Raw genomic sequence first — 22709 nt, forward strand, 5'->3', positions numbered from 1 at the left:
TTATAATAATTCCACGAACGCAGGACTTAAAGAGGGGTCTCGTCCAAGGAATTCAGCAAGCTGACTGACTGAGTTTGCACTGGGCACGTGTCAGGGGTCAGGCACTCAACGTGCTGTTGTGCAGAATCCCGCATTCCCACTCTGGGCCAGGATTCTCCAGGGGCTGAATCAAGGTCAATGAAATGAGAAGGCTAAAATCAGCCTGTTGATAAGTAATTTACATCTAATTTGCATGTAAGCAGACAGTGCAGCCTTTTCTCGGGCAATTTTCAAGCTAAACAGTGTCACAGCTGTTAGGAAGGTTATCAGGTCTTGATTTCGTGTTGGGGGGAGTATTTCCTATCCAGAAGCTCTCACCAAAGATGCTCCCCAACCCCTCCCCTGAAAAGCCAGCTTTGTCTGAACCACCGTTAAGCGTAGTTCCTTGCTTCTTGGGCCCGCAAGAGGCCTGCTCAGACTTAAAGCTGTAACTTAACTAAAAAGTGTCCAAGAGTTCTGACTACTGTATTTTATTCTGAGAGTTTTCCCTCACATTCAGTAAACTGGAAGGATAAAGGTAAAAGAAAATGCTATATTATCAATCTTTGCTTTAAGGCCTTAACTAAGAGAGGCTTCCTGGAAGGATTTGGTTTGAAAGAGATTGTTTTGCAAAGGAAAGAGATTAAAAGTGGGTGGTGAACATAAGATATTGAGTAGGCCTGTGAGCAATGGGAAAGATGGAGCAGCAGAAGCACATGGCTGAAGAAGGAAGCCATGAAAAGCTAAAGGAAGGCTGGGTGGAGACCCTGTGGCCGGCTTGCCTGCAGAGACCAGAAGGGCTTGGTGAGCTGTGTAGAGAGGATAAAGGGAATCTGAAACTGACCCAGCGGATGTGGGGCATGGGCAAGGGTGTGACATGGTGTAGATGGCTGGTGAGAAAATCCATCCCATGAACTCTGGTGCTGCCCTTATAAATAAAAGTAGAGGTGTGACAAGGGTGAAGGGGAGGTGAGAAAAATGAACATTTACTGATAAATGTTCATATAAAATAAAACAAATAAAAGTAGAGGTGTGACAGGGATGAAGGGGAGGTGAGAAAAATGAACATTTACTGAGTATATGGCAGCTTCTCCTCTCTTGACAAAAGCCCTTAAATATAAGCATCATTCTCCACATTTTAAAGATAAAGAAATTGAGTCAGAGAGAGGTTAGGTAACTTCCCGAGAGCCCTATAACTAAGTGGTGGAGCCGGAATTCAGCCCAGCTTGTTTGAATTTGCCCAATTTAAAAGATGAAGAACAGAAAACATGATGACCAAATTACTTAAGGAAAAGGGTAAGTTAGCCCTGAAGTCAGGCCTCTTAAATATAAGATTGGATTCCACTCTCTACCGTAACTCCACCTACCATGGTCTCCAGAAGTGGAATCTGGTTCTAATATAAATTCACACACCCTTCCCATGTCATCCGACAGCTACACACCTTTCCTGCCTCCATATAAACAGATAAGTGCTCCCCGGGTTGACTTCCGACGTGAATTAGAATTCCAGTGAGACTTCTCGGGCGAATGCTGAAAACAAGCTTAAATTCTGGCCCCAAAAGCACGGAGTTGGCTTTCAAAACAAAAACAAACAAATAATAGTTTAAACATCATAATTCCAAAAAAAGGATAAGAGTTCTTCAGAATCAAAGCTATAAAGATATAAAGCCTTCCAAACTGCTCCTTACCTAGGATGACATGACCTCCTTCTTGAGAAAAATAGATGCCTTTCTCCAAAGAGCCATCCAAGCAGGGAGACACCCCAAAGCTTGCAGAAGCGGTGTCCAGGGGTTTCAAATCCAACTGAAAGTTCCTCAGGCATCCCACAAAGCTGTTTTGGGGGAGGGTCTGCAACCAAGCAGAAGAGAAAGCAAACTGTATTACCCACAACTCCCAGAAATCCATGCACAGCGAAGGTTAAGGGCAGGGGCAGTTGTCCAAAAGAGGAGGAAGGAGGGGGATTCATCCATCCTGCTTCCAAGGGTCAGGTGGGCCTGACTGGCTCCATTTTGGCTCCCTCCACAGTGCCAGAAAACCCAGATACCAGGTGTTTGGTGGGTGGTCGAAGTTTGAATGTACCACCAAACCAAGGGCAGGGGCAGTGGAGATGGCAACCTAGCGTGGAAACAAGAATACAGAGGGTGACTTGACCCTGGGCCACAGTCAGAGCTGCAACAGGGGAAATTGCCACCTTGCTGTTCACAGATCTCACCGTCTCTTTGCAAGTACGAAATACTTCTTAGGGTTTCATGAGCCCGTGTGATAGCTTAATGCAGGGCGGCCGGCTGAAAAACGAGGCCAAAACATTCCTAAAATAATGAAGGGTAAGAAAGCTCCCTATGCTGTTGGGCCCAGTGTACCATCAACAAATCACGAATGCCACAGGGTCAAGATCAGACACCGGGTGCGGGATCAGGGGGGTTGCGTGGAGCCCCCACGGCTGCCAAAAGCTGGCCTGAAACAAGGGCTCCTCACCTGGGGCTCAGGGACGAGCTTCTGGGGTTCTCTGACCCCTTAAATTATATACCGGATGTCTGTGTATTTTCCTGGAGAAAGGGGCTATAACTTTCATGAAATTCTCAAAAAAGTTAATAAAATCACTGAATAAAATCCCTCTACTCTCTTCTGGAGTAAATGCCTTTAGGACTCTGGAATCCTACACGACGGATGCAAGACATGGTAATTTTAAGGGAATCTAGTGGTATTATAGGTGCATGTGGTGTCAGTGTCAACAACAAAGTACTGATTGGGGCCCCTAAGAAATGTTAGTTTCTTCAGATTTGCCATCATGTATAACAAAGAGTCTGTATCTGACACCACGCTCAGGCTCTCCAGTTCAGGCCATAACCTAACACGGAATCACCAAAGACTGGCTGCAGGTTTTGGTATTTGGAGGCAGCCACTGGCTGATTGGATGTTGCCTGCCCTTTGAAAGGAAATGGAGGAGGGTATTCGGTGGTTTGCACCCTCAGGTTGAAGGAAGGCTGCGAATAGGACCTTGCTGGTAAAGGATGTTGTAAATGGGGTGCTACTGATTGTCTCAGATTTTAGGATGTTGAGTGTGATTTACCCAAGTCAAAAGAGCACCCAGGGCTTCCCTGGTGGCACAGTGGTTGAGAGTCCGCCTGCCGATGCAGGGGACGTGGGTTCGTGCCCCGGTCCGGGAAGATCCCACATGCCGCGGAGCGGCTGGGCCCGTGAGCCATGGCCGCTGAGCCTGCGCATCCGGAGGCTGTGCTCCGCAACGGGAGAGGCCACAGCAGTGAGAGGCCCGCGTACCACAGGAAAAAAAAAAAAAAAGCACCCAAATTGTGCCCCTGAGTCACTACCCCATCCTGTGATTTCTCTGAGAGGGAAAAAGGTACAGAGGTTGCAGAAAAGCAAACACTGAGTATCCTCTTTAGCAATTATTAATATGTTATATATGTATTAGATACCATAATACATATACTATATCATGTTATATATTATTTATGATACATATATAAAAGTTATTACATACAACAAAGTAAAACAGTACTTTGACTTGCTGGGGCTTTGGCCCAAACCACAGTGCAAAACTCAAGTGGGCCAGGCTGAGTCCTGTGGAGATACCAAGGTCAAGGCCACGTTAGCCTGACCGCCTAGACTCCACGCTGGCAGAAGTGACCTGCTTTGATTACGTCCATTTCTGGCCCAGATTTGAGTCTCGGCCCTTCCCCCCAGCTGCTAGCACACATCACACCAGAATGGGCACCAGCGGAGTGGGAAGGGGCAGGAGGGGCTCAGCGCCTGGCAGCACATTTGGAGGAGGACAGTTCCTGGGCCGGAGCTGTTGACGGGCCATCTTCACTTTGTGTGCAAAAAAGGCAGATCTGGGAGAAGAGTGACAGGCAGGTTCAGCCACCCCAAGTAATCAGGGGCAGTGAGCCCTCTGGCCACGTGGAGAAGACAGGGGGAGGGCACCCACAGAACGCCACCCTGGGGCCACGGTCCCATCGGAGCCTTTGAACCTGAAAAATCCTGGTACACACCCCTCCTTCTTGGGGACAGACAGACTTGTGACTTTCTCCTTAACCCAAATTTTCCCCAAGTTTGGTTCTTGAGATAATTTTATTTCAGTCACCAAATAACATTAAAATACAGATTCAGTTATTAAAATAAAGTATTTTGATATCCTTGAATGTATGGTATAATTATAAAGTTTATAGGGTGACTTGTTCTTATCTGTGGCTCTGAAGCATAACCATTTACCTTTGGTTTCCCTGAAGGAGACGATCCCAGGTAAACTGGTGCTCTGAGGCTGATGGTGGAATTTCCGGGCAAACTTCCCTCCCGGGCCCTCAGACCATCCACAACCAAGCGCCCCCTTTCTCCATCTTGCCCAAATGCCACCTTAAGGATAAAGAAAATACGTTAATCGTATTCTTACCTTTGACAACTGGCATTGTAGTTTATTAGTGGTCACAGGAAATTTTTTTTTTAAGTTTTTCTGTCCCTTCAAGTAGCTTTGAAAAATCAGAGTTTTCACCACAGTATCATCATCATCATTTTGTGAGATTATGTCAGATATTAAACAGAGTGAGCTTAAAACATGAACTAAAAAAAGATTTCTCAAAAGTAAACAGAAATATATGTGACTGGAAACTTATACAAAAGATAAATAACTGAAGAACCAAAGGATCATAAATAAACATACATCCATGCAACAGAGAGGAAGGAAGAGAGTGTGCAGAGCTGAGACGGGAGAAAGCCACATGCTCCTCTGAGCAGGGGTCCTGGAGCAAGGGGCCAATGGCTACTCCTCTCCCAACAAGAGGATCAAGTGTTTTAAACTCTTTGCTAAAAGTCAGGATCCCTGGGCTCTGGTGTGGACTCTGCCACCTCATGGCTACGAGACTATTCACAAATGACTCCCCAGTGTAGATGCCCAGCTGTGACCTCTGGCCTCTACTATCTACTGACACCTGGGCTTAAAGGTCTGATAGGCAGCTCAACCGCAGGATGTTGACAACAGAGTTCCCACTCCTGCCTAGCAACACCTACCTCCTGCCCATCTTCTCCCTCTCAGCAAAGCTTCCACTATTGACCCAATCACTGGTCCAAAATCACAGGACTTGATGTTGACTCCTCTCTTTCCATCAGCCAAACCTCTTGGCTCTGCCTTTAGAACACATCCTGGGTGGTCTACTCTCTCCCCCTCTACCTCAGCCTCTTGAACCAAACGCAATAGCATCCATCTGGTCTACTTACTTCTATTTTTACTCCCTTTTAGACACTTTAGCTAAAGAGGGTTTTGAAAATATCAATCTGTTTGTGTAATGCTTTTTTAGTTTTAGACTCTCTAAAAGCTTCAGAGAGACTCAGAATAAAATCCCAAATCCTCTCCTTGGCCTTCAATGCTTAAATGACCTGGGCCTGCACCTCACTCTTTTTTTAAATTAATTAATTAAGTTATTTTTGGCTGCGTTGGGTCTTCGTTGCTGTGCATGGGTTTTCTCTAGTTGTGGCGAGCAGGGGCTACTCTTCATTGCGGTGCGCTGGCTTCTCATTGCGGTGGCTTCTCTTGTTGCACAGCATGGCCTCTAGGCGTATGAGCTTCAGTAGTTGTGGCTCACGGGCTCTAGGGCACAGGCTCAGTAGTTGTGGTGCACGGGCTTAGTTGCTCCGCGGCATGTGGGATCTTCCTGGACAAGGGCTCGAACCTGTGTCCCCTGCATTGGCAGGTGGGTTCTTAACCACTGTGCCAGCAGGGAAGTCCCCCTGCCTCACTCTTGAATCCCACTTCTTATCCTTTCTGTTCTGTTCATTCAGCTAACTCCTAACTTAGGGTCTTTGTACTTGCTGTTCCCTCTGCCTGGAAATCCTTCCTATAACTTTATATGATTGTCATCTCTTGGAGGAGGCCTTCTTTTACTGTCCTATTTGAAACAGTCTCCCTACTCGGCCACTTCCTTACCTTGCTTTAGTATTTTCTCAAAGCAGGAGCTGACATTATATTGGGGATTTTTTGTTTATGTGCTCCAGGATGGCAGCTTATTACATATTTGTTGAATGACTGAGTGAGTGTAACTTGTCAAGTCACTTAAGTTTTCTGAGTTCCAATTCCCTCGTCAGAAAACAAAAATACGTAGGTCCCTTCTTGCCTTAAACTGTATTTCTTTCACCCTGGGATGCCTTCAGGCAAGAGCTGAGATGCTAGGGATGTGGGTGATTACACCTGGGCTACAGAGAAGGCATTCCAGATTCACAGGGGGCCTGGAGACTGGAAACTGTCCTGAAGGAGAGATATGGTCCAGGGAGCAAAGTGTGGGAAAAGGCAAGGGGAGTGGTGCAGCCCAGGGAGGTGCATGGGGGGTTGGGGGCGGCGGGTAAAGAAGCAGGGAGGAAAGCCCGTCTCGGCATGTAGGATGACATCCACACATGGCGCGTTCAGGAGTCTCTGGGGCTGAGGCGCTGGGGCGCTCAGTGCCTCTGACCACATGAGCTCTCCCAGTACTTGTGCCCTCTTGCCGGGAAGAACGCTGAGACTCCCGTCTTCAGCTATTCAGCAGTGAACTTGGCCCCAGCGGAGGCTCTAGGGCAGCCCCAGCTCTCACCGTGTGCCACTTCCCGTCACTGCACTTCTCTTTGCTTTTGAGCTTCAGTTGTTTCCCTCCTGCCCCCAGTGCAAAGACCAGGCGTCCTTTCGAAAGATAAAGAGCCATAAAGGAGTTCTTAGTGCCTGTGTAAAACACGAGCCCCCTGGACGCCGTTGTCTGCAAGTCCACGGCAAACTGTGACCTGTGGGGAAAAGGAAGCAAAAGGCGAAGAAGGAAAATAAGAGGCTTTTAGTGTTTCTTCAGATCTCCATAGCTGGGAGAGACAGTGAGGAACAAAACCCTACAACCTCCTTATTTAAATGAATAAACTAAGGTACTTCTTGATTAAACGACCGTCTCTCTGGGAAGTTTTAAAAGCCATTGTATTTCAGCTGCTAAAAGTTTTGTTGTATAATTTCCTTACCGTATTGGGAAATAAGAGGAAGTTTTATGACAAACTCAGCTAGTGGCGTTAAGTCCCAGCACATGGCAAGAAGGAAGATGCCTTACTTTAAAAAAAAAATCTACATTTTAGAAAGTTATGGTAAAATATACCAAACATAAAGTTTACCATCTTAATCATTTTTAAGAGTACAGTTCAGTAGTGTTAAGTACCTTCACGTTGCTGTGCAGCCAATCTCTGGAACTCTTTTCATCTTGCAAAACTGAAACTCTCTACACATTAACAACTCTGCATTCTCTCCTCCCCTCAGCGCCTGGTAACCACCATCCTGCTTTCTGCCTCTATCAATTTGAATATTCTAGGTGCTTCATAGAAGTGGAATCACACAGTATTTGTCTTTTTTGCAACTGGCTTATTTCACCGAGCAGCCTCGATTGTTAAACCCAGTGAATACGCTTTCTACTTTGTATACATGCAGGGAGAGGAAGGTTGTGAGGAGAAGTCGGGGGACAACCTGAATAACAAGGATTTGATTTAAGCATCAGGTAAGCATTTTCTTCCCGTAAGACATATTTAACACAGTGGCACAGGAGTCCGGATCCACCTTCTCCCACCTACCCTTAACATTTCTCAGACCTTAATACCTCCTCTATGGTGGAACAGGAATTAGGCAAGCATCACGCAGTAAAAGCAGAGAGTGAAAGTTAATATTCCTTTGCATGATGGTTACATATCATAGGTACGTGTGGCTAAGCAAGCTTTGCTTTCTATGCAAACTCACATCCATCCAACCATCCGTCCATTTATTCGTTCATTCAACAAATATGTAATGAGTGGGTCGTATGTACAAGGCACGATGGTGGGCACTGGGAACGCAGCGATGGATGGTTCGTTCTTTGAGTGGTTTGTGGTGTGTAGGTGCCCTGAGGGGGTGCCTAAAAGTGTACTGGGAAAAGGTAATGGGAGATATGGGTGTCAATAGGCTATCATCAGGGACTTCCCTGGTGGTCCAGTGGTTAAGACTCTGCGCTACCACTGCAGGGGGCATGGGTTCCATCCCTGGTTGGGGAACTAAGTTTCCGCGTGCCACGTGGCGCAGCCAAAAAAAGAAAAGAAAAAAGGCTGTCATCACCCATTCCTTGTGGTCCGTGTCCAAGTGCACACCAGACAGAGGGCAGGTACGGGGTCTACCCTGCTTAAAGCTGCATCCCCAGTGCATGATACACAGGAGGCCCTCAAGAAAGAGTTACTGAATTGAATTAAATGGCAAACGGAAGATGCAGAGGCAGAATCAGGAAGTGGAAGAAATAATTACACTGTTACATCTCTTTGCTTTTTAATACCGTGAGGCTGAGCAAACACGGACGTGCACTTTCATTCTACAGCTATGCAAGTTTCCTTGAGGGTACAGTTCTTCAAAAGGCAAAAGAAATCTATATTTGTGAAATTAAACCAAGCCGACGGTGACACGGCTCAGTATGTCTCTTGGTGTAGCTGTGTATTAGTGCGGAGGTTTGGAATACGAGGGTTAGCCAATCTAAGGAGGATGGTAGAACTTGCTACAGAATGAAAGCACTTTACACGTGTGGGCTTGGTTATTAGACTTGACATTTGCTTTCCAGAATTATTTCTTAAAGCAATTTTCTTTCAGAAAAGACTAACTAACACCCAAAAATGACATCAGTAGCTTCAAATCCTGGCATATGACACTGTAGCTATGAGTCTTTATTGCTGGAGGATAGGAGGGAAAGACAGAGAGCAAAGTAGCATTTTTATACATTCACCCAGAGGTTAAAGTAGTGGTACAGGGTTTTACAGGAGAGGCCAAAAGTCTCTAGAATAGAAACCAGAATGAGAATAATAGAATAGTCCAAATCTTGCAACATCCTGAAAATATACTCTGATTGCTACAATACTGGGGACTAAAATAATTTTTAAATTATATTTACTAAGGATTCTTTTTTTTCTGCTTTCCTTCAAGGATGTTACTTTTTCCATTTATTATATATAATTCAGGAAGGAAGGAAGATGCTGGGGTCGAATCATCAGAAGAAGCCGGATAACTCACCACAGTGAATGTGCTGAGAGAGAAGATGTAAGAAAGGGGCCACGGAGGGAGGGGGAGGGCAGAGGCAGGGGGGCTGGAGGGTGGGGAGGCCGGGAAGAGGACAGCGTGGGCAGCATCTGCAGGGAGACTGTTATTACGGTCAGCATGACCAACAGAGCAGAGATGCGGAGTGGAAAAGCCCCGGGAGGGGCTGAGAGGGTCACCGCTTCTGCCATCTGTCTGTCTCCGACTAGCACAGTTTTGGCAAATCAGGGATCCCCAGACTTTCCACGGGTCTACTGGAGATGCCGGCAGCTGGCCGAGGGTCTCCTTTAGAACTCGGCCCCTCCCCTTTCCAGGCTTCACACCTGCGTGTGAATATGCACTTGCTTACTGAGTGCACCTCCAAGGGCCAGCTCATTACAAGCAACGACCTCTCCTCCCTGCAAGGGAAACATTAGCAACCCCACCTAACTGATGAGAAAACTGAGGTTCGAAGAGGTGTGGCAATTTGCAAAAACATGTGAGACAGGCATAATTATGCCAAGCTTATGGAGAGGAAGCTGAGGCTTAGAAAAGTTGAACAGCAGCCCGCGCTGGCCGTGGAGCTGCCACTCCGAGTTCCCTTCAGGAGACCCCGCTGCGGGGGCCTGGCGGCCTGGCAGCCCGCAACTGGCATGCTCTCAGAACCGCAGTGGCACACAGGTGACCGCCTGCCAAGCACCGAGCTCAGCGGCAGAACTAGAGCCGGGCCGTCGTGCCCGACACTGGACTCTTCTACAGGGTGATCTTCGCTTGTGATGCCCACCGGCCTGCCTGACTCCCTTGGAGCTTCCCTGCTGTCTGAGCTCGTCCCACCCACACCTGCCTTTCCCTCTCCTTTCACAGGCCTCAGGCCTGTGTCTCAGCTGAAGGCTCTCCTTGCCAGCTCCTGCTCTCCCCCTTTTATTCTGCACAGGAATAATAACTCCTTTGCACATCTGATCCCATCTTGACCTCTGCATCCCCAGGACCTGAACTGGCCTGTGGCCTGAGGCCACGCAGCCAGCAAGTGGCTGAGTGGGTGGATTGAAAGCCAAGGTCTTAAAGCCAGGTCTTTCGGACCCCTGGGCCATTCTGCCTCTGTAGAGAAGTCGTAAAGGAATTTTGGGCACCTTTTTATTTATGTCTCCTTCGAATCACATGAAAATGACAAGCCTTGTTTTCCTACTTTTTTTTTCTGACAGAATTAATCTCTCTGCTTATTCCCTCCTCCCCAAAAGAGATGCAACGTGTTAGCACAAAAAATCCAAACGTATTCTCTAAAAACGATGGATCTGACACCAAGTCTTCCTAAAAGAATGATTTTCCTCTAACTGTAGAATGCAGGAGAAGGTGATTTAGCATAGCAACAAATAGCACCTTTGGAAAGAAATAGCCTTATTTTTAGAACACCGTCAATTCTAAACCAGAGCCGAGCTGATCGTTTCAGCCTCTGAGCAGCACGTGTCACGTGTGCCTCCCAGTTGCGGGGAGGAAGCAGGCTCGGGCCCCCAGGCTGTGTGTCTCAGGTAGGCCAGCACCTCTTTTTGCAAATGTGGTAGTGCCCCTTCATTGGTGACAGGTGCCTGCTGTCGTGCCGGCTAGCCTGCCCTAGGGTAGAATCAGATTCTGAGTTGGCTTGGGGCAGGAAAATGAAATGATACCTGGGTTTCAGCATCTCCTGGGGAAGCATGAATAGCAAGTGGCTGGTGGGACTGTCCCCAAACCTGAGGGCTCCGTGGCTGGCCTGGGCCTCTGGAAGCGGTGGGCAAGACTGGGCATCTCCCCTCACCTTCAAGCTCCTTGGGGAGGCGGCTGGCGTGTCACACCATGGCTGTGTGGGAGAGAAACAAAAAAAATCAGGACAGCTGATTATCAGAGGCAAGAGCTGGGAAATGCCTGTCTTGCTAAGTGCCCTGCTCAGTTTTGACTCGTGATCCTAAGAGCTGAATTCAATAGAGATGAAGTCATCCTTGGGGAGGATGCATGTTATTCCCATCCTACACAGGTCTGCTATACATGGGACCAGTGGATACCCAGAGCACCTCACCTCCATGGAGCTTCAGAAGAACCACAGTGTCCCTCGGGAGGGCCAGCAGGTGGCCAGCAGCACTGAGGCCCACACAGACAGCCAGTGGACCTGGAGCCGCCAATCTGCCATCTCCCCTCCAGGCCATTCACTTGGGCTTTAGCAGCAGGGCCGTGAAAGAACCCAGAGAACAGGAGGGGACCACAGCCTGTCCCCACTTTCCTCAGAGTTGACCCACACACAGAAGTCTCTCCTGACCTGGACGATGCTTTGAACTTTTTAACAGGAATGAGTTTTAATGCAGAAGAACAAGCATCATAAACATCACATGAGACTAGAAAAGTTGTTGGAAGGAACTGAGACTCTCCAGCCCTTCCCCCTCTTTTCTCTGCTGCAAAGCCCAGATTTTGATGAGGGGTCCACAGTCCCTCCCATGGGGCTCAGGGCTCAGTGGGGCTCCCCATTCCTGGAAGCCAGTGATGGGAATTCTCCCTGCTGGGGATTGGTTCAGGAACGAGCATGTGACACCCTCCTGGCCCATGAGCCTTAAGAGGTGGTCAGGGAGCGGGGCCTCTGAGAAATGTTTCCTTCCAGAGGAGAGAGAAAGCCACAGATCTGTGCTTCTGGTGAGGGAACGCCCTGTCCGTAGCCCAGAACTGTGCGGGATGGAGCCAGGATGGCTGTGGGGAAGCAGAGCCCAGTCCTGCGGGCCAGGCCTGCAGCACACTCGTCCTCAAGCTGTCCCTTAATGTGACACTATAGATCCCCACAGAGGGTTAAGCCCTAGCGGCTGAAGGCTTCCTAACAGTTCAGATTCCTTCAGGATCAGGTTCTCCAACCTGACCAGATTCCTGGAGAGGGTGCTCGGGATGCAGGCTTAATACCAGTTATCTGCTGAGTGGAGATGTTCCATCACCAGAAAGTCAAGTGAGTTGTTGAAAATCACAGCCAGACCTGGATCCTCCAGGAGATTCCTGCCGGGGGCTCACACCAGCGGGGCCCACTCCCTCCCTGAAAGATCCTTGTGTGTCAGCAGCAGTAACATCAAGAGGAACAGTCTTCATACACACTCTTGGTACCAACTTTTCCTTAATTCTCTTAACGGCAGCATCACCCTTCAGGGCACCCAGGCCTCACACCTTGGTCATCATGGACACCCTCCCATCTGGCCTCTTGCACGTGCTCTGTTTCCATGTCTTACTGTTCATCTCCGGGACATATTTTGTTTCCACTCCTTCCCTTTCACTCCCAGTCCCTCTACCTGAAAGTCAGGCTGCTGACTGTCTTGCCTGGACCATTCCGGTACTTTGCCAGTTTGACGCCACGTCTGTAGAACTTTCCTAGGCCAAACCATTCCATAGGCTGCTGCCAGTTTATTCGTCTTTAGACATGGCTTAAAGCTCTCCTTTCAATGGCTTCACGCTGACTACAGAAAAAATGTCAAAATTACATCAGGCCATCGGAGGCCTGTCTGATCCGGCTGCAGCATGTGACTCTGAGCTTACCTCCCCCTGAGCAAGTGCCTATGAAGAGCACACTCCTCGGGATTCTGTAGCCCTGAGTTTCAATTCTGACTCTACAGTTTACTTACTGGGTGCTATTGGGCACATTTTTCTTTTAACCTCTCTGAGACTCAATTTCCTGACGTGTAAAGTTGGCATTCTATTCTGCTCTCACAGGGGTGTGGTGGGAACTGAAAGAGAGAGAGTGAAGGTTTGTGCACATCAGAGAGAATGCACGCAAAGCATCTATACCTGCGAGTTCCACCACACCCTGCCTCCCGGCTTTGGGCTTCTGCTCACGTAGCAACAAGATTTACTCATCTAAACTCAACCCATGCTCCAGGCCCAGTCTATGCATCACCTCCTCCAGAGGAACCCCCCTGATCTCTGTAGCAGGAAAATACCTGGCGTACCACTCCTGGAGCACGTTTTGTCTCTGTCCCTTAGGTTATTCTTGTGTATAATAACGATAACAGCTAATAGTTATGGCATGCCTACCATGTGCCACGCATTTTATATTTATTACCTCAGTGAACCCTCACAACACCGTGAGATATTACTGTTCTATATCCTCATGTACGCTGCAGGAAACAGACCCACAGGGAGGTTAGATAATCATTCAAGATCACACACGTAGTAAGTGATAAAGCCAGGAAGTCTGACACCAAAATCCGGTACTTAACCACAAAGCCTGGTTGCCTTGTCTCTGTCATTGGGCTTTCGGAGGCAGAATTAATGTCTTATTCCACCTAATCTGGGGGCTTGCACGGAACAGGGGGAACATTAAATACAGTGTATTCACTGGGGATCCCCCATCAATAGCCCCAGTCCCACTCTCTCTGCTGAGGCCCCCAGAGACACCTGACAGTCTCCTACCAGCTTTCCACCTGGTTGAGGCACCTGTCACTCAATACGCCACAAACTCCACTCATTCTCGTTCCCTCCAAAGGCTTGTCCTTTTCATCTCTTCATAACTGGCTTCTCCATCCATCCAGATGCCTCAGAATTATATTAACTCCCACCTCTCCCTTGCCGCCCACCTTCAATTATTATATGAGTCTGGTACATTCCATCTTCTATATAGCTTTGAATCCATTCCTTCGCTCCATCTCCACCATCACTGTGCTAATTTAATCTCTCAGTAACTCTCAGCATTACAGGGAAATAAATGAATCTATGACTTCATTCCTGAGGGGGCAGGTCTAAAGGTGTTCTTTTCCTGAGAGTAAAATGACAACCCTTTGGGATTTATGAAATATATTTCTTCTTAAAGCAAAAAAAAAAAAAATTTCTTTTTATGTACTATCTCTCCATCTCCCCAAATCATTGTGCAGCAGGAGAAATATTGGCAGACAAGCCGCATGTGATTGATGTTAAGTGAAAAGTGGGTTGAATGGAAGTGCATTGCTCTCGAGAGGGCCTGGGCTTTGGGGTCAGGCCGCCTGGGTTTGAATTCCAACTCTGCCTTCCATCTGTGGGAGCCTGGGCAAACTGCTCACCTTTCTAAGCCACGGCATCCTTTTCTGTGAGATGTGGCTGGTAATAGTACTTCTCCTATACGGTTACGTGCGGATTTAGTAAGAAAATCCACTTAAAGAGCTCAGCGTAGCACCTGGCACATGGGAGGTGTTCAGTGTTATCCATTAATCACATTAATTGTAACCTCAGATATGGGGAGGTCACACTGTAGACCTCAGGCAGAGCAAGGAACTTTTTTAAGTTCTAACCCTGTGTTCAATGTATGACAAAGCTTCCACTCCTCCAAACAAGGAATTTCCTTTCCTTTCAGCCTCTCTTAGTTCTACACACTAGAATCACCCGGGAGCTTTACAAACTCCTTTACAAACTCCTGCCGCTTGGACCTATCCCGAGAGCGTCTGACTTAATTGAGTGGAATGCAACCCAAGCACTGGGATTGTAAAAGCTCTCCAGGTGTCTCTAATGTGCGGTCAAGGTCAAGCCACGCTGGTCTTGGCAAGGCCTGGGGGCGTGTGTGTATCTCGTCATAGGATGCAGGCAGAGGAGTGTCTGTGGGCAGGAGAAGGGTCCTGAGCCCTGTATCCTAGAGACAATCATTGTACTTGCTGGAGACACAGCAGAAGAGTCAAAAGAGCAAGACATCAGCTGCAGACATTGAGAAACCGCAGTCAAGGTTCTATTTGTTCTATGACTGCAAAAACTGTCAGACATTCAAAATACAAAATAAAAGCTAAAACAAAAACCGCTTTGACCTTTTGGTGTAATCCACCTGTTGATGACCCATTATTCCTGGAGGCACTGGGCACCACCGGATCAGGTGACCTACATCCCTCCCTCCCCAACATCTCCGGTGAGGCAGGACTCTCTTACGAGAATCATCTGGAAAGAAGCAAAACCCAGGGTAAGGTTTTTTGATACTCACCTGGTGGATATTGAAAGTCTTGTCTTTGTTAAACCTCATAGACCCGTTAAGCAACATTAGAAAAGGTGATTCGTTTAAACTGCAGCCTCCCAGGGACACATCTCTCTTGGTGGATTTACTGGCCAAATCTAGGACTTCGGGACTCTCTGATAATCTGGAATGAGGGCAGAAACGAACGCTGACATATCAAGGAAGACGCACTAGCGGGGAGGATTTGTTTCAAAACTACACATTCTTACTGTCCTGATTTCTGGGTAAACTTTTGTCTCCTCCCTGTACAGGATATCTAGAGGAAACACTAGGCTCATAGCGGATGAGAATGTGCTGTACCCACCTCTGCCTTCCCTTCAATATCCAGCACCATGCCTTGCCAGCGGAAGGCCTTGGGAAACTTTTATTGCCTTGAACAGCCAGCGTTGCAGCAAAGCCAGAATATTATAGTTCTTTGGAGTGGGAGCCACATAGAAATATGAAAATGAAATATGCAGAGAGGACAAACACAGACACTGGATGACCTAGACTGATGGTGAACAAGAGGAAACCTCAGAAGTGAGTCTGTGGAAGGATTTATCTCACTGCATTTCAGGAGGAAAATCTCACGGGTAAATCTGCTTTATCTGATGATTATTGCTGAGCTCTGATGGCAGCTCACAAGCTCCTAACAGGCTGCCTAAGGTTCATGACCAGTCCTGGGCTCTCCCTCTGCCCAGGGGAGAGTTTTGCTCTTATCTAAAAAGGCCATAATCTGAAAGTAAATTTTAATTAAACCTTTTCCAAGGTTGTGTTCCAAGGCTGCTCCTACGAAGGTAGGATGAGCCCAGAAGCTTTCAGTTAGTTTGCTTTTAATGTGTGTATCGTGCCAAAGAGGTCATCTTGAAAGTCAGCGGGATGAGAGCGGCGTGCAGCCCACCATGACAAGTCCCCTGGGTCACAGGCCATTCTCATCAGCTGTGCACGCACAGAAAACGGCACCCACCTCTGGATGAAAACGTTGCTGATGCAGCCCTCAAAATAACTCCCGCCCAGACGCAGGGATTGCTGGGAATTTGAAAAGCCTAGCAGCCTTTGGTTATCTTTCAGAGCCTGGTCATCAATGAGGAGCCGGAGCCTAAAAAAACAGGAGGAAAACAAAACAGGAGTGAGAACAGCTGGGGAAAACGATTCTCGCCAGGTGGGCAACTGAGCGTCTGATTCAGACGCAAAATCTTCTACCTGAAGTAACTCACTAAACTATTTTTTTTTTTTTTTTTTTTAGCAGTACGTGGGCCTCTCACTGTTGTGGCCTCTCCCGCCGCGGAGCACAGGCTCCGGATGCGCAGGCCCAGCGGTCATGGCTCACGGGCCCAGCCGCCCTGCGGCATGCAGGATCCTCCAGGACCAGGGCACAAACCCGTGTCCCCTGCATCGGCAGGCGGACCCTCAACCACTGCACCACCAGGGAAGCCCAACTGTTGATTTTTTAAATGAGAAAATTGATATAAAACCAGGAAGAAGGTCAAGATTTACTAGTAAAATAGTGTCAATGCTAAGGCCAAATATTTCTCAGAAAAGATACTAGAAGATTCCATTAAACGAAATAAAGTAAAATTCTTAGCGCTCTGGCAGAAGAGCCATTCCACTCACCCAGAGTTGTCGCTTATTATGGACACGTAATGCAGTAAACCATCCATGTACGTCTGTGGAGATGTGAAAATTGGGCTGCTGCTGTCCCTGGTGCTCAGTTCAATGTGGCCATCTTCCAGGGTGACCTGTAGGCTGCTTGCCTAAAATCATCACAGAACATACCCATCAGTGCAGTCCATCTGCATTTAATGATTATGAATGTATTAATACTGAATATATGATCAAAACTAGGTACACAGGATGTTTTGACCCCAATGTTTTGACTTTGCTCTTTTGATCTAAAGATTATTTTTGAATATTTGGACTCCACGTTTATGAATATAAAAATCTTAAGCAAATTATTCCAACACTGATGAATCTGTCAAAAGCATTTTATGGACCTATATTCATAAACCACCTTAATTTCTCCATCAAATTTTTTTAAATGAATTGATCCAGGTATTCCTTTTTAAAATTTTTATTTATTTAATTGATTGATTGATTGATTGGCTGCGTTGGGTCTTAGTTGCGGCACACGGGCTCTTTGTTGTGGCACGTGGGCTTCTCTCTTGTTGTGGCTTGTGGGTTTTTCTCTCTCTAGTTGTGACACACAGCCTCCAGGGCATGTGGGCTCTGTAGTTGTGGTGCGTGAGCTCAGTATCTGTGGCGTGGCAGGCTTAATTGCTCCATGGCACGTGGGACCTTAGATCCCTGACAGGGATTGAACCCACATCCCCTGCATTGGAAGGCAGATTCTTTACCACTGGACCACCAGGGAAGTCCCTTAATTTCTCCATCAATTATACAAAACAGTTAAAATATTTCTAAATTTTCCTATTTTCACTATCATTTTGCTGAAGTTATTTTCGTCAGCATCGATGTTCTTCTGAATACATTTTTACAACAAAGACTTGATTCATCAATTTATTTTCATAGATGATTACAACGATAGTTTCCCTTCAGTCATGAATTTTTTACTTTCAGATCCTAATTTCTAGGAGGTTCAATTTTCCAAGGTCAAACTCTGAAGATCCAAATTTTGGCAAGATGATTTGATTCTTTCTGTCAATTCTTAATTTTTAAAAATGTGTGTAGTTTTAGCAGTTGTCATTTTAATTTTGTTAATTTTTTTTCCTACCAGGTACAATTTTTGCAGTTTTCAACCAGATGTGATTTGTCAGTGAGCTTTTAGCCTAAAACAATGTATATAGTATGTGGTTGTAGCCATTGTCAATTTCACTTTATGTTGATATTTTTTTCAATTGGCAATATTCATTATAAACTGGATAAAGGAAGGCTAATTGAAATGTATTCCTTAGCTAATCCATTAAGAAGTTGAGGGCAGTGTTCCTAGGATATTTGAAGGGTTCCTGCATTGTCCAGGAGTGATCTCATCTTTTGCTAAGCCCATTCTTCCCCCTGTTTTGGACCATTTTGTATATTGGGTACTAAGTGTCCCCACTCTTGGTAGAGGAAACAAGGAGTGTGTGTCAAAAGAGCTGGGTCCAAACATCCTGCTCTGATGGAAAAGCCACTCTCACAATCTAAATGTTGGCATGTGCTTTTTCAGGGTTTTTTTTTTTTTTTTTACATCTTTATTGGAGTATAATTGCTTTACAATGGTGTGTTAGTTTCTGCTTTACAACAAAGTGAATCAGTTATACATATACATATGTTCCCATATCTCTTCCCTCTTGCGTCTCCCTCCCTCCCACACTCCCTATCACACCCCTCTAGGTGGCCACAAAGCACCGAGCTGATCTCCATGTGCTATGCGGCTGCTTCCCACTAGCTATCTATTTTACGTTTGGTGGTGTATATATGTCCATGCCACTATCTCACTTTGTCACAGCTTACCCTTCCCCCTCCCCATATCCTCAAGTCCATTCTCTAGTAGGTCTGTGTCTTTATTCCTGTCTTACCCCTAGGTTCTTCATGACATTTTCTTTTCTTAAATTCCATATATATGTGTTAGCATACGGTATGTGTTTTGTTTTTAAAAAAAGCTCTCAAACTGCTGATGAACAAAGATAGCAAGAGAGGAGAAGCGTTCTACTACGACATAACCACAGAGGCAGCTACGTCCTTCCTTTCAACATATACTAGTTGTCCGTTGTGCTGGCAATCCTGAAGAAACAAATCCAAGAAGAACAGTGTCCTACTTCTACTTCTATTTTAAAATCCCACTCGTTCCGCTAGGCGATTTCTGAGTATTAGCTGACTTTTACGCCTACATGACCACACCGGCTAAATCCTCTTAAGTTATAGAATCTCTGTGGCTTGTTGTACAGGAACAAAGAGCAAAGGACCTTACTCTCTCCCATTCACCGATGGAAATATTGTCCAACTAGCTGCTGCTGCTAAAAAAGGAATCTGAAGAGCTACCTTGTGTGGAATAACAAAGGAAGAATGGGGGTACATTCTGATTTTTTTCTTAGATCTAAAAATTAAAGCTACATTATTACTTATAACAGTTCTAATTCACCTTCACTCACAAAATATACCTAAAAGAATGAAAATGAGTTCATGAATACACACAAATTCAATTCTGTGAACTACAATGTATTTTCTAAGCCTGATTTCTTTTAGGACCTACCCCAGGATGGGCAACAGCTTCCATGTTTGAAATCCACAGTAGCATTTACTGTGTGAGGATAGATAAAATGCCTAACAAATTTACCTTCAAAACCCCTCTATCGTTTTTGACATCAAACCTTGAGTCAGGTTTAAATCTTGTTCGGTATTCATACAATATTTCATACCCCTGTCTGATGATTTAATAAGATGCCACTGGGTTGAAAGGTCTGAAACCCAAAGGAGGCCTGGAAGTGGCTGGGCAACGGGAAGTCCAAATTGGTGAAGCTCAACTGTCCTCCCCTGGAGAATGAGGCAGATCGCACGAGCTGAAACGAAAACACGGAATAAATTACCGGCGCTGTAATCATGTCATGGCTGAAATACAGTATCTTAACCTATGTCACCTCACTTGAACCCATCCATGTGACCCGTGGGAAGAAATAGTTTGCTTGTCTGCACGATAATTTACCAATCATCTGTACGTTTTTGTGTGTACAGCTGGTATTCCTACTTTCCTACAAATTTAATATGCAAGCCTGAAGAGGTTTTGCAAGTACGTGGGGAGTGTAATAAATGAACCAGTTCACAGTAACACTGTGTGCTACCAGAAAACGTCAGAAGTTGGTGTGTTAACGCATGCCAAGCACGGGTTAGCTGGGGAGCATTCCTTTGCGAGGTCTGGAACTCTTCACTTACCTTCCAGTCTTCCGAGCACTTTTTTGTTACGCCCACAGTATCATTCAGTCTAACGACACCAGTGGTCTTCTTCAGGTTTTTCACGCAGCCTCGGAAAGCAGGTGTAGAAATGTTAAACCTGATGTGGGATTCGAGAAAACGGGAGAGATGGACCACAGCAGGCTTGACGGGGAACTGGAGCTGAAACACGGCACTCATTCCCTACTACTTGTCACCCACGAACAAGTACATGTTTTACGCTTATCTCTTCTCATGGGATGTCTAGAATGCTACCTATTTTGTGATGCTAGGGAAATCTATTTCCTTTCTGTGTGATTTGCATTCTCAGCTTTAAAAGTGAACACAACAATGTTGACAGAAGAATGGTCAGCGTCCCCAAAAGGTACAGAAGATGTACAATATCTGGAATTGCTCCTCCATCCCCTCCCGGAGTCATGGTAACGCATCGTGAATTAAAAGTGTATTAATAACTTAATATACCATAAATATATATTCAATATTAATAACCTAATAAGTAACTTGTAAGAGCCAGAAATACTGTAGAAAACTCTTTGCTCTTTTTTTCCTGTCCACGTTTAAGTCAGCCACTGTAAATGCAGAAGAAACAAACTGTTACTTTTTGGTCCTAGTCAATTATGAAAAGTGGGGCTTGGTATTTAATCAGTGCCAAGCTGGAACAATGGAAAGCACTGTCTGGCCTCGTATGCTGTACCCACCACCTCCTAACTGTGCAAGCTGGGCAAGAGGTCATTGTGAGGATTAAACAAGTTAACACCCGGGAAGTGCTTGGAACCCTCCATGGCACGTGGTCATGAACATGCACTCAGGAGGGGCTGCTCTGTTGCCACGGACTCTGGAGCCAGGCTGCGTGGGTTCGAGGCCTGTCCCTCCTGCCTTCTCTGTGCTTCTGTTTCCTCGTTTATACAATGTGCGTGTGGTAATCTGCTTCCCAGGGTTGTCCTGAGTTTAAATGAGATATTACGCGTTAACACACTCGAGTGGTAGCCGGTACAGAGAAAGGACTCAGCGTGAGACGGCATAGTCTGTAACTATCCCCACGTCAGTGCATCGTTATAACAAAGCAATTTCTAAAGCAGCTCTTCCTACGTGGCTGCTTTGACATTTCCCCTTTGATTTGACTTTGGGAGCTGACGTCACATAAAAACATTCACATACGTGAAATGACTGAAGTCCGGGCAAATATTCGTGTTTCTTAAGCAAATGATGTACTAAGAGAAACACAAAGCTGACTGCATTATAAATCCCTAAAGCAGCTCACTTTTCTAAATGGAAAGGGGTCTGCCTTCATTTTTATTCAATTCACTGTAAAGAGCTGAGCTACATGTAATATGCATAAAATTAAATTTCATTAAAAGGAAAAGGAAGAAATGACTCCTCACTGGCATTACAGCACGAGCTTGATTATTTTATAAAGTTGGCTTCCTGCCTCAGGAAAGGAGAAAAGTTCATTGCTGGAGCTTGTCTATTTATACGTATATTTAGATGCATTCTCTCTCGGGTTTCAGCATGTTTTAGACTCATCAGCATCTCCTGATTCCTTTTTTCTGTAAAGCATAGGTTGGAGGAAGAATAAGGTGGCAGAAGAGTAAAGGGGAAAGAAAGGCCACCGACAGATATGGAGCACCTGTTTTGTGCAAGGTACTGTTATCTGACCCTCACAATAACCTTTCGAGGGAGATATTTTCTTACCTGACATTATTAAGCACTTACCATGTGCCAGGCACTGTGCTAACTCCTTTACTCTGAATCTCACAACCACTCTCAGAGGTAGACCATCACTATGCCCACATTACAGATGTACAAGGAGGCTTGGGGAGGTTAAGGGACTTGCACGGAGTCATACAGCAGGAAGTGGGCAGCACTGGGATCTGCGTGGTCAGCGTGTCACACAAACTTGTGTGACCTGAAGCCCTTGCTCTCTACGCTTATACAGTTGTGTACCCACAGCACTGGAATGATCCTGACTCTTGCTTTAAGGAACAGTTATCTACAGCAGAGGTGTTAAGAGGAAAGATTTATTTCCACTATTTTTGGAGGTGTTCTTGTTACTCTGGCTCATCTGAGGGCCTAGAGTTCCACGTTTGCTCCAGGATTCTGGGTCTGAGCACGCTTGCTAGAGGACCATGACTGCGGAGGAGTGTAGGTTGTGGTATGAATGGGTTAGTACGCTGGGGTACGTGTACACACCATGGGCCAATCGGTTCACAAAGGCTTAGCCAGGTCCAACCTGCCGTGGGCTGATCTCAGAGAGCATAAGAGCGAAATCTAATCCCAAACTCCATGTTGGGTGTTAGTAAATGCCCAACAGATCCCTGCCTGATGTTTACTTTTTGAATCATTTTCATTTTACTGTTATATTATTATACTCTGTGATGCAATGAGGTAGGTCCGCAGGAAGTATTTCTTGTTGGTCTGAGGCCCTCTGGCATTATTAGGGAGGATTTCCTCTTCTCATGGGAAGCAGATGGGATTAACAGATTGTGACTTCTGACTGTAATCCTGAACAAGTCATTCCAAGATCTGGGTCCCCATTCCCAGAAGGTACACTACAGGGAGAGAGGAGAAAACACCACACCCACAAGCTCTCTTGTCAAAGCTACTGTATTTAGAGATGACACGAGGCTTGCTTCTCTCCACATCAGGTTCAAGCACTGACTGTCTTCCACTAACGCCAGGGCTCGGGGCGTCTCCCTCCTTTGAAAGAACTGCTGGGTTCTCAGGAGAAATCCTCTGTGACCCACGTCAGAGGGGGTTCTCAGGACTCTGAACCGTCAAGGACAGCACCAGAGGGATGAAGCAGGGCCAGAAACAGCTGAATACTGTTCAGCGTGT

The 22709-nt window shown here is 46.2% G+C and overlaps 1 protein-coding gene across 8 annotated transcripts in view; it reads right to left on the bottom strand.

Annotated features, from left to right (window-relative positions):
* LAMA3 (laminin subunit alpha 3) overlaps window positions 1-22709 on the bottom strand; it is a 258124-nt gene that overhangs the window by 20081 nt on the left and 215334 nt on the right. For 7 of the 8 annotated variants that reach the window (XM_060121896.1, XM_060121894.1, XM_060121895.1 and 4 more), the window contains 10 exons: window positions 19857-19974; window positions 19346-19486; window positions 16605-16744; window positions 15958-16089; window positions 14982-15135; window positions 10714-10883; window positions 6597-6780; window positions 4252-4392; window positions 1707-1866; window positions 1461-1591 (listed from right to left, as the gene is read on the bottom strand). In XM_060121896.1, the coding sequence (XP_059977879.1) occupies window positions 1461-1591; window positions 1707-1866; window positions 4252-4392; window positions 6597-6780; window positions 10714-10883; window positions 14982-15135; window positions 15958-16089; window positions 16605-16744; window positions 19346-19486; window positions 19857-19974 (1471 nt within the window). Of the gene's footprint in view, window positions 1-1460; window positions 1592-1706; window positions 1867-4251; window positions 4393-6596; window positions 6781-10713; window positions 10884-14981; window positions 15136-15957; window positions 16090-16604; window positions 16745-19345; window positions 19487-19856; window positions 19975-22709 lie in introns of those variants that run through there. The other variant, XM_060121897.1, reaches the window with a different exon arrangement.

Source organism: Lagenorhynchus albirostris, chromosome 14 (genome assembly GCF_949774975.1).
Source record: "Lagenorhynchus albirostris chromosome 14, mLagAlb1.1, whole genome shotgun sequence".
NCBI classification, from domain to species: domain Eukaryota; kingdom Metazoa; phylum Chordata; class Mammalia; order Artiodactyla; family Delphinidae; genus Lagenorhynchus; species Lagenorhynchus albirostris.